This window comes from Bos indicus, chromosome 13 (assembly GCF_029378745.1).
Source record: "Bos indicus isolate NIAB-ARS_2022 breed Sahiwal x Tharparkar chromosome 13, NIAB-ARS_B.indTharparkar_mat_pri_1.0, whole genome shotgun sequence".
In the NCBI taxonomy this organism is placed as follows: Eukaryota; Metazoa; Chordata; class Mammalia; order Artiodactyla; family Bovidae; genus Bos; species Bos indicus.
This window is the reverse complement of record NC_091772.1, coordinates 21,144,610-21,156,959: the sequence shown is the minus strand read 5'-3', so window position 1 is coordinate 21,156,959 and position 12,350 is coordinate 21,144,610. Positions and strand designations below refer to the sequence as shown.

The 12,350-nt window shown below is 36.2% G+C and overlaps 1 protein-coding gene across 1 annotated transcript in view; it reads right to left on the bottom strand.

Annotated features, from left to right (window-relative positions):
• The window catches only part of MALRD1 (MAM and LDL receptor class A domain containing 1), a 553,710-nt gene that overhangs the window by 103,645 nt on the left and 437,715 nt on the right, over positions 1-12,350 (bottom strand). The window contains exons 34-35 of the mRNA XM_019971898.2: positions 12,045-12,308; positions 2,524-2,649 (exon numbers count right to left, since the gene is read on the bottom strand). Of these exons, the coding sequence (XP_019827457.2) occupies positions 2,524-2,649; positions 12,045-12,308 (390 nt within the window). The remainder of the gene's footprint in view (positions 1-2,523; positions 2,650-12,044; positions 12,309-12,350) is intronic.

Here is a 12,350-nt window from a genome sequence, read left to right as displayed (position 1 = left end):
CTATATCCCATACTTATCTTCTTCTTTTTTTTTTTCACAGAGGAAGAAACTGGTTAATAGTATAATTTGCTGAAGTTAACAGCAAGGGAACACCAAATGTTTAACTAAATTTTGGTCCTCTAGTTCTAAATCCTGTTAGTCTAAAAATGTCAAATAATTTGTTGTTCAGTTTAGAATTTCTACCACCCCTTGTGTTTCTTGATATTATGTGATATTTAGGCAGTGCCATGGGTTAAACATACATATACACAGCACACTGTATGTAGTTTCAGAAGCTCTATAGATTATAAGAGTTCACCAGAAAATTGTGCAGCAAACTAAATTCCTAGTGGGCAGAGACTTTTCTTTATCTTGAAATCCCAGCTCAGGGACAGCAGGAGGGATTAAGTGCATTTCAGAAACTTGATAAAGCTTCACAAGTACTTGTATGAGACATTTTTGTGTTATATTTTGGTTTGGTTTTCAGAACCTCTGAAACTTTATTAAGCTATTTATTATTGTTGTTCAAATATTAAATTAATACTATCTCATCTGATAACTGTATATTTTGTGTGCCTTTCCCTAGTTCTCCTTTAAATAATGATTATCATAATTAAAGTATCACTTTAACATAATCTTTAGTAACTCTACTACTGCAAATGACTGGGAAAAGACTTTCAATGTAAATTAACTCAGACATATTCTGTTTAATAATTTTCTGTTGCCTACACAACCAAAACTTGAAAATAATATTCCTTTTTAGTGTAACTTGGGAACAAATAGGACTCATTGAAATATACTTAACCTGCAACACTCATGCAGTGCCTGAGCTTGATGTTCTGGTTAATGACTTAAACCTTGAGGTGAGGGGAGACCAGCTGCTCACCATCTGTTGTGTGACCACTGGGAGAATTATTGGATGCTGTAAGATTGAGCTCATAAAAGTCTATGAAATGCTGACCTTAAGAGAATATGATGTTTGAAAAGAGGAAGGTATAATATGCATGGACACATTTTAGCATAGATGAGGTATAAAGGCATTCTTAAAAACAGAAACATTAACTTTATCATATTTGATTGACAAACTAAAAGGCATAAAAATATAAATAAGAGAATACATAATATGAATCTTTTTTATGAAAACTGTTTCACTAGTTCTTTATTTCATTCTAACCCAACAGCTGTGGCAATATGACCTATACTTTGTAAATGAACTAAGTGAATTGTTGAGTGACTGAAATGACAGACAACAAAAATGTGTACTATAATATTATCTACAGATTGTCCATCATACAGTATGAATGACAGGTCTTCTGTTTTCCTGAGCGTATTTTAAAAGACAGAATATGTCAAAGTAGACAGTGAACTGCAACATGTTGCAACATACTTGTTCTTAGATAGGACTATCTTGAAAAAAAAATCTCATTTTTATATAGATAAATATGAGTACTGGACATAAGTGCTGTATCTTCATAAGTTCAAAGAATGGACTTATTTCATTAATACCATTCTTGTTGTCTTCAGAGAATAAGAACACTTCCTTTTGGATATCTGATCTGATGTATAAGCATGCCTAGTAGAGATATAAAGTCAAAGAGCATTCATCTTTGCATATTTTATGGGATCAGATTTGCCCACTTCTCAATTTCCCTTCATGCTAAAATTCAGTGCTGTGCAAGAACTCATTTTTAGCAGCATAAAAAATATTTTTGCACTATGATTTGATTTTAAATATCTTGCCTTTGTTGCTTATCTCATAATGTTTTTCTATCTTGAAAGATACAAAGAATATATTCTGTCCTAGTTTTGATATGAAATATCCCTGGTTTATTTATTAAATGTGATTGAATATATCTTTTATCACCAGTTCATATTATCTTTTAGTTGTGACATTTACATTGCCTCTGTCTTTTATTTTACATATCCCTGCATGAAATAAAAATTCAGTTACTCAGGAGAGATGTTAACAATATGCTACAACAAATTAGAGGCTATTAAAGCAGTTTTGATAAAAGTATAATCACAAAAACACATTATCAGTTCTTAAAAATATTCTGAGGTCAGAAGAAAGAAAAACGTTTAAAAGCTAGTCTAAAGTTTCATAAATTGATTTTTAAGCATGACTAGATCATGAAAATAGGGAGTTCTTAGGAAGAGGTGAGAAAAATGCACAATTAAAAATATTAATAACAGATTATGTAGGGGTTATATAAGATTAGATTATGTAGGGTTATTATAGAAACTAGCAATTTGTATAGAGGAGATTATTAAATGCGAATAATGTAAGTTATATTAAATTAAAATTGTTTTATTTTTATTTTGTGAACATTTTAAAATAGAGTATGAATGAGTTCATTGTATTATATATTGTGCATTTCTATAAACGTAGCAAAATAACATTAACATTCTTCCTGCCACTAAGCCAATAACAGAAATGTAATTATCCTGTTTGCCGTTATTTAGAATTTCAAGTTTTAATATTTTTATTGTGCACAGGTGAAGTTACTGACTCATATTGCAAAGAATATTTCAATGGATAGTTACCTAAGCAGCTGGATTCATCAGGTTGGAAATCCATGCAGTCAGCAAAACCATCACAGCGCTTGTGCAGTGGGATACAGCTGTTAGAAGAGGAGCATGTCAAAGCTCCATGAGAACAGCTCTTGTCGGCTGAAGAAAAGAACAATAATAATCACTTAAAAAATGGATTTCTTCTAATAATATAAGCCAATTTGTTTTATCCTTCATTTCTCGAGCCTTATTATTTTTAAAATTTTTAAGAATCTATTCTGTATTGGAGTACAGTCGATTGTGGTAATAACAGGTGAACAGCACGGGGACTCAGCCGTCCATATTCCTATATCCATTCTCCCTCACAGTCCCCTCGCCTCCGGGCTGCCACAGAATACTGTTCAGAGTTCCTTGTTCTAGCCTTATTTTTAAACTATAGAGTTCTTAATGAAGAAAACATCAATTTACTAAAATGTCCTCAAAAAACTATCAATACAATCATCGTCCAGCTGTGTGCATCATTTAGTATTATTCACATATGTATGTATAAAATGCTTTGTGTATGTTTTATGGTCTGAACTGATGTTAGACTAGTCAACTTTAATATCAAGGCAGATCTCTGTTTGTTCTTCTGTTGCTCCCCTAACATCTCTACATTATGTGCTATTGAATTAGCAGAGACTGTAACTTGTTTGAATGTTCATCCATTTCCACCTGGGTCATAAGCCATGGGTAGTCACTGGATATCTGTTAGATCCGGGTGATGGTGAAGGTCACTGCAGCCCAAGGTACTGTGACTACATGCCTTGATAGCACTGTCAATGCACGATGTAGGCATTTTACTACTTTCAGAGTCTCCTGCTGGCTTGATTTCAAGGGGCAAGCGTAAGTCTTGTGCATAAGACTTTGGCTATTTCAGAAAACTGCCTTTATGGATGCCCATCAAGACTACTGACAGCTCAATGGCAATCTAGTCCTGCAAAGTACTTGACCTTCCTCGGATGCTACTCTTAGTCCTGTAACTGTATTCTTGTATCCTTTATATGAATACTTTAACCCAAAACTGCTGCCAAAAATTTATAAAAGACTGATCTATGAATCTATGATCTAGTAGATCATATGATCTACTAGAATAAAGACAGTTAACCTCAAATTTTTCAAGCTAAATTGATAGTTTTAGAATACTAAGGAGTAAATTTCCCCATGTATGCGTTTGCATAGATTTTTTTCAGTTATGTCACAATTTTTTTTAAGTATATTTATGGGTTGGAAGGAGTTGTTTATTTGAATTGTAGGTTATTGATCAAAGGTTATTGACGAGTTTAGTTTGAGAACTGCCTATCACCATTTACCATCAAGTAGGACATAAAAATGTTTTTAAGAGTATATATTTTCATTGAGTAAAACTGCTGGATCGAAAAATTCAAGTGATACTCTTCATTGAGTGATTCTTCCTGCTAGAACATTAATTCCCACCAATAAATAATATTGAGCTGCCTTACTGTAAGTAAGACATTATACTTTGCACTTCCACTGGTAAGTGCAGGAAAGAGATTTTGAAAACAGTAATCAAAACATATGGAGCAACAAAATGAAGATAACAACATAAGAATGATTAGTGTTTCAAAGTAAATATGGGAAATGTCATAAGGCCAGACTTAGCTAGAAAAGCATTGGTATAGGTAAGTATGACAGAAACAAGAGATTCCTTTAGTATAGAGAAGTCTGTAAAGGGGCAAAGTAGGAATAGAGTCTTGAGATATTCTTTACATTTTAATGCTTTCAGAGAAAATCCATTTAGCAGAGTGGGAATCAAATCTACAGATTAGGAATCAATACTTTTGATATTGGAACAGTAAGTAAAGCAGTTTGCCTAGGCTGGAGAATTTCTGTGAAGAGGTATGAGAGACAAATCTAAAACCAAAGGCTGAAACCAGACTGTAGAAATGGCTAAAGTGCTAGGAGAAAAATCTAGGGGAAAAGCTCTTTAAGCTTTTCCAAAGGGTAAAATAATTTTAGGATATACATTAACAAGATAAATAATATTCCAAATCAAGCAAACTGAGAAACAGAATAATTTTCCAACTCTTATAAGATGAAGAGATGTTTGTAAAAATTAAAAAAAAAAAAAAAGGATTGTGTCTCTAGAGCCCACAAGCCACATTTACTGAAGCACACATGCCTACAGCCTGTGCTCCACAACGAGAGAAGCCGCCACAATGAGAGGCCAGTTCATGGCAACTGGAGAGTAGACCACTAGCAAGAACCCAGAGCAAACCAAAATAAGTTAAAAAATATGAATGTGTGACTAAAAACATGCATCAGTATACCCATGTATATATGTATACGACAAAGGTCCCCATGGTCAAAGCTATGGTTTTGCCGGTAGGCATGTACAGATGCGAGAGTTGGACCACAAAGAAGACTGAGAGCTGATGAATTGATGCTTTCAAACTGTGGTGCTGGAGAAGATACTTGAGAGACCCCTGGACTGCAAGGAGATCAGATAGTCAATTCTAAAGGAAATCAACCCTGAAGATTCATTGGAAGGACTGATGCTGAAGCTCCAATACTTTGGACACCTAATGCGGAGAGATGTCTCATTGGAAAAGACCCTGATGCTGGGAAAGATTGAGGGCAGGAGGAGAAGTGGGGGACAGATGATGAGATGGTTGGATGGCATTATTGACTCAATGGACACGAGATTGAGCAAACTCCGCAAGATTGTGAAGGACAGAAAAACCTGGTGTGCTGCCATCCATAGGGTCTCAAAAAGTCAGACACAATCGAGCAACCGAACAACGGCAATGTATGCATATGCATATGCAAGAGGACAGTTTTAAGGTATTAAATAATGTGTTGAAATTTGTATACAACGATGATGGTGCTTATCTACTTGTAGAGCATTATTTTGGACCCTTCTTATCTCAGAAACACTAATCCAATTCATATTCTTTAACCCAGTTTTCAGTATGACTGACAGCTTAGTTTCAAGTTTACTGTACAATGAAAAGTTCTAACTTGTAAATGATATAAATGTTCAACCATAGCCCAAGTAGCATTGAAAGACATAAAATATATATAAAAAAACACATGGCTTCAATTTGTAGAATATTTTACTCTTTTCTTTTTATAGAAAATTTACAGTTTAGATCATTTAAAATTGGCCTTTCATTTAATAAAATTAGAAACTAAAATCTTAGTTTCTATGTTATTTTAAGTGATATAGTATTAAAGTTAATGAATACATATTAAAATTGCATTTTAAAAGTAGGTGGAAAACCGACTTTCACATATGTAATGAATACTTATCAACATCTACACAGCAAAGGACTGAAAGTAGGAAAACGGAATCCTTACTTTCTTTTTATCTATTATTAATACACATACAACAAAACATTTTCCAAAATTAGTCCAAATAAGCTATAAATAAAATTTATAGGAAAATCAGGCTTCAAACTGTTTCCTTGGACAATATCAACTTTTGCCACATTCTCTTTCAAACATTATGGTTTCACAGCTATAAAAATATTTATTTCAATCTGTCATCACCCTAGAGGTTCATACTCTTTCTAACCAAAATAGACTAAGTATCAGTGCATTTTATGGCTTTGAGCTCATTCGCTTAGGTAGATGATACATCAAAAATAAACAGCTGATGAATGATGTCTCACCAAAGTTACTTCTGTAAAGTAATATCTCCTTTGAAGATTATATCTGCTACATAAGAAATACAACAAAAGTAAAGCATATATGACTATGGCTGTGTATTTATTTACTATTAAAATGAAAGGTCATATATGTAACAAATTAACATTTCCAACATTAGAGGAGCTACAGTTTTGTGCCACGAGAATGAAGGCGATGAGCCCTTCAAGGCAGACACACACCTTGCATGAAGCAGGATGGATATGTACTTTGTCCCTGAACAAAACCAATTAGTACTCTTATTAAAATATCTTAGCAGCTTAAATAATTTTAATAAAACTATAAAGACAATTTAATGTGGAAAGGATAATAATGCTTACATTATTCATTTGCCACATTAATTCATTTAATTCTTGAATACCTCTGTAAAACAGACTTAACCACTATGATTTTCATGTTGAATAAACTGAGGAATACCTTTGTAAGAAGCTGTCAAATACAAAGGGTAATCTTTATACATAGGGTGCTGAGATCATAGCTAACAAATTGAAAGTGAAAGCCGCTCAGTTGTGTGAGACTCTTTGTGACCCCATGAACTATACAGTCCATGGAATTCTCCAGGCCAGAATTCTGGAGAGGGTAATCTTTCCCTCCTCCAGGGGATCTTCCCAACCCAGGGATTGAACCCAGGTCTCTTCCATTGCAGGTGGATTCTTTACCAGCTGAGTCACAATGGAAGCCCAAGAATACTGGAGTGGGGAGCCTATCCCTTCTCCAAGGATCTTCCTGACCCAGGAATCGAACCGGGATCTCCTCACTGCAGGCGGATTCTTTACCAACTGAGCTATCAGAAAAGCAACCAATTGAAAGGCCCCAATAAAACTGTTGATAAAGGTTGGTCTACAAGTCTTAGGAGCACAACCCCACTCCTAATTTTCAAAAGTGGCACTTAACTTCATAAAATATATCAACTACTTCTGGAACATAAATAAAAAAGTTGTGTGTGCTCAGTTGCTCAGCCGTGGCCAACCTTTTACAACCCTGTGGACTGTAGTCTGCCAGGCTCCTCTGTCCATGGCATTTTCCAGGCAAAAATATTTAAGTGGGTTGCCATGCCCTCCTCCAGAGGATCTTCCCAACCCAGAGATTGAACCCGCATCTCTTGCATTTCCTTCATTGGCAGGTGGGTTCTTTACCACTAGCATCACCTGGGAAGCCCATCAATTAAAGTTAGATAGCAGTAAAACTATTCACCTCCCCATCTACTGGTCACAGTTATCTCTCTTATTGATAGAGAGCATCCATGTACATCTCTTGATCCATCTCCATCTTTTCTCCTTGCTCTGGGCCCCAGGAGGCAGAACATCTTTCTTTATCTTTTGCTTTGATTGGGTTTGATTGATGGGTACCACCAGTGGGAGGTTAATGCATAGGAAGAGACTGTGAGATTACCAATGGTTAGCTGCCCCCATTACAAATGCCACATCCTTTATCAAGTAGCTCTCCTTGATTCTAGATTCAAACAACTGTTCCCTCCTCTCTCATCCTTTGTTCTGTGGGTGACAAAAGACCTCCTTGTGGTTTTCCTATGCATATTACTTCCCTAATAAATAATCCCTTTATTAAAATAGTCGAAAATTTCACAACATCAACATGCCATCTATTTCTTGTCAGGACACTGACTGATACATCTGATGAAATAAAAATCTTCATGACGAATAGATTTCTATCAGAGGAATATCATTTTCCCATATCATTAAACCATATTTATTTTTTTCCACTTTAACAAATTGGATATTTTTGGTCAAACAAAAGTATCACTAACATAAGTGACACTTTTATAGAAAATATGGTATCAATGGAAATACATGGTTAAATATGAATTATTTTTAAATGTTGGACTCACCATATGCTCTGTTTAAGCATTCTGATCACTAAACATGTATTTTTGTAAAAATAAAAGACTTTTAAATATCAATTGGTATCGATTTTCCTGTATAAAATTTCAAACTTTTCAGAATTCTGTTCCTACAATGCTTAAAAACATGCAAGTCTCACAAAACAAACAAACAATCAACCAAACCTCTTATTTTGTCCTATATTCCAGTCTCAATGCCACCTTCTTGAAGGGGTTTTCTACAGCTGGCTTCCCTCTATGATTTCTCATCTTCTCCACAAAAGGCTGATGTCACAATTCTGTCCTCCCACTCCACAGGGTGTTACCTCTCCAGGATCACAGCAACTACTTTAGCCTTTTCCTAGTCTAAAAATTTTTAGTCCTAATTTTATGTGATCTCACAGAAACATCTGAACCTGTGCATACCCTCTGATACATAGATTCTACCTTTGATTTAAGATCATCATTCTCTTTTGGTTGCCCTCCTATGTCTATGACCATATCTCCCTGTCTTTTGATTTTTTTTTTTAAAACTATCCTTTAGATGTTCCTTAGGATTCTGTCTATCCCCTTATCTTTTTCCTCTATTATCTCATTTACAGCCACAGTCTGAATCATTGTATGCTAATAGCTTTGTATCTTTATATATCTTCCTTGAGCTCATTCCTGAGCTTCACACAGCCATTTCAAAACATATTCTGAATGTTTCCATGTGGGTATGCCAGAGATAACATAAATAAAACATGTTTAAAGGTGAAGCCACTTTCCTACCCTAAAAGGTCCTTCTCTTCCTATTTTTCCCAGCTCAAGAAATGGCAGATTAGCTGTCTTGTTGCCTAGATCAGAAATTTGGAAACTATTATTGATTTCTTTCTCCTGCTCTTCACTTGAATATCTCTTAAATCTATTCATACTCTGCACCATACCATTAACCTAATCAACCTCTTACTATTTCATGTGTAACATCTCCTAACCAAGCACCCATCCTCATTCCAATCCATTCCATGTACCACTTAAACACTTATCACTGGCATGATAGGGTGGACTCTTCAAGACCTAGTCCCTACTTATCTCTCCCAACTTATTTCTACGTTTTCCACCACAGACTCTAGTTATACGAAACATTCTTCAATCAAACAACTTCTCCTCTATTCTTGGAACATTCTCACTGGAATCAAGCATTTCAAATTGCCTAATGACTGTCTGTCTTTCCAAATTTGGCTCTGCAATCACTTTTCATGTTAAAATTTAGACACTCTGGCACCATAATTAGGGAGTACCCTATGTTATTCAATAACACTTTGGTTATCTCTCACAGAACTTACCACATGGTATCCCAACTATCATTTACTACTCTCCTTCACTAATATAGAATGTATCTAACAACCTGAGCTTGTATCGAGTCATGTCCATTGGATCATCAATACCCAATACAATGTGTGGCATAAATTACATCCTTAAGGTCCATCTAGTCAAGGCTATGGTTTTTCCAGTAGTCATGTATGGATATGAGTTGGACTGTGAAGAAAGCTGAGTGCCAAAGAATTGATGCTTTTGAACTGTGGTGTTGGAGAAGACTCTTGAGAGTCCCTTGGACTGCAAGGAGATCCAACCAGTCCATCCTAAAGGAGACCAGTCCTGGGTGTTCATTGGAAGGACTGATGTTCAAGCTGAAGCTCCAATACTTTGGCTACCTGATGCGAAGAGCTGACTCATTGGAAAAGACCCTGATGCTGGGAAAGATTGAGGGCAGGAGGAAAGGGGGACGACAGAGGAAGAGATGGTTGGATGGCATCACCGACTCTCAATGGATATGGATTTGGGTGGACTCCCGGAGTTGGTGATGGACAGGGAGGCCTGGCCTGCTGCGGTTTATGGGGTCACAAAGAGTCGGACACAACTGAGCGACTGAACTGAACTGAATGAAGGTTTGTGAATGAATGAATGGCAGTTTATAAAATGCCATTCTAAATAAAAAAAAGAGTCCGTAAAAAAAAGAAAAACTGTTATGCTTTCAATTTTTTAGTAAATTGTCACCATCAGATGACAATCCTGTAATTATTACTCTAGCATTTTGTCCACAATATATTTTCATGCAATTTTCCCTACAGAGCCATAACTCAATAAATATTTTGGAGATGGAGAAGAGCAATCTTTCACAGTACCATCTGTTCCTAATGTACACTTATTTCCCTTTAGGAGCAGAATTCCATATATTACTATCTCATCAAACACCAATTTTCTAACATATGTCTAAAAGTATAAGAATACAGTATCTTCCTATGCTTCTCTTTAAATAGCACTGTTATTTGAAGTCAAATACCATATGACTGTATTGAGCTTAATCTGATTTCTTTTTTATTTTTATTTTTTTAAATTTGGCCAAGCCACGAGGCTTGTGGGATCTTAGTTCCCCAACCAGGGATGGAACCTGCACCTATAGGAGTGAAAGTGCCCATTAATAATCACTGGACCACCAGGGAATTCCTTAACTTAATCTGATTTCTAACAGCCAAATTCCATTAGAGCCTTGATCAGAACAGGGATAAGTATCTTGGCTTCCTTTTCCTCATTTGCCTCTATTTGCCTCTTACTTGCCTCTAAGACAATATTATATGACCTCACAAACTGACTTTACTATAGAAAGAATATACATGTAGGAAATAACAGGGAAATAGAAAGCCAAGGAAAAGAGATTCACTGATTTAAAGCTAAGACCTTTAAACACACACAAAAAAACATTCAAAAACTGTCTTACTTTACTTCATTCATCTTCATGCCTTTTGCAATAGATATCATAATTCTGGATGCTCACGCAAAATGGGGCACTGAAATAGCCTTCTATTTTTTTTCCAATACCCTCATCTTACAGTTACATTCCAAACTTTACTGCTCCAGAAAAAGTGGCCACTAGCATGTGGCTTATGGAGCTCTATCACTGCAGCTCATATACAGTGTGATATTACCTGAAACCAGACAAAAAATAATTAAATAAAATGCTAGTGGTGCCTTGACTCCACCATGATTATGTGCTCACCTTAGAGATTGGTGTAATTTGTGTAATTACTTAATTAACACTAAAGAAAGAAGTTGATGAATGCAGGACTGAGAATTTTACATGCATTCTCTCCAATTCTTATAGCTCTGTAAGGCAGGCATAACATGGGCTGTGAGACTGACTCAAATGACTTTCCCCAAATTGTACAGGTAGTAAGTGATGAAGATGAGGTCAAACCAGATGTCCCACTGATTTACTCTGGCATTAACTTTTTTAAAAAAATGTATTTGTTTATGGCTGGCTAGGTCTTTGTTGCTGCACGTGGACTTTCTCGAGTTGTGGCGAGTAGGGGCTACTCTCTAGTTGCGCGTGGGCTTCTCCTCACCACGCCTCCTATTGTTACAGAGCACGGGATCCACAGCACAGGCTCAGTACTACGGCACACAGACTTAGTTGCTCTGGGGCATGTGGAATCTTCCTCGACCAGGGATGGAACCCATGTCTCTTGCATTGGCAGGTAGCTTTTTTATCTATTGTATCACCAGGGAAATCCTGCATTGACTCTTACTGACATAACATCCATCAAGGTCCAGGTATAAACTCTAATTACATTTATTCACTAAAATGGATATTTCCCCACTTGCTTGTGCCATCTTCATGAACATGTTTAGGGGGAAGAAATTATAATTACATGTCTTTAATCCATCCCCACACACATTTTAAAAACTAATGGATGTGTAAGAGCATCCCCTATATGAATGATTCAGATGCAACTATAAAAAGGAGACGAGACACATCTAACAGAGATTAGTATGACTACAAACAAAATGTTTCCGGAAATGCTAAGCAAGGACTGTACACTTTGTTCAGCAACATAGCACAAACAACTTTGTTATTGATGATATGCTCATGCTAAGACTCTAGAGAACTTTGTTTTATCTGTCAAGCTCTCTCTATCATTTCCAAACAGCATTTCTTCCCTGGAACACTGAATGAATGAAAATAACTCACAGCAGCCAGATTCGTCTTCATTAAAGTAGCAGTCAGGCACTCCATCACAAAGCAGGAGGGACGGGATACACTCATGGGTAGAGCACTGGAATTCTGTTTGACCACAGAGCTGGGGAAGGGGGCTGATAGGACAATCCATTTCATCAGATCCATCTGTGCAATCTTCCTGTCCATTACATTTCCCTGCAAGAGGGACACACTGGACAACGTAGATACAAGAAAACTGATCAGCTTCACACAGTGACGGCTGTACTGTGACAAGACCTGAAAAAGAGAGCAAGTCATTTTCACATTAGGCGAGTTAGC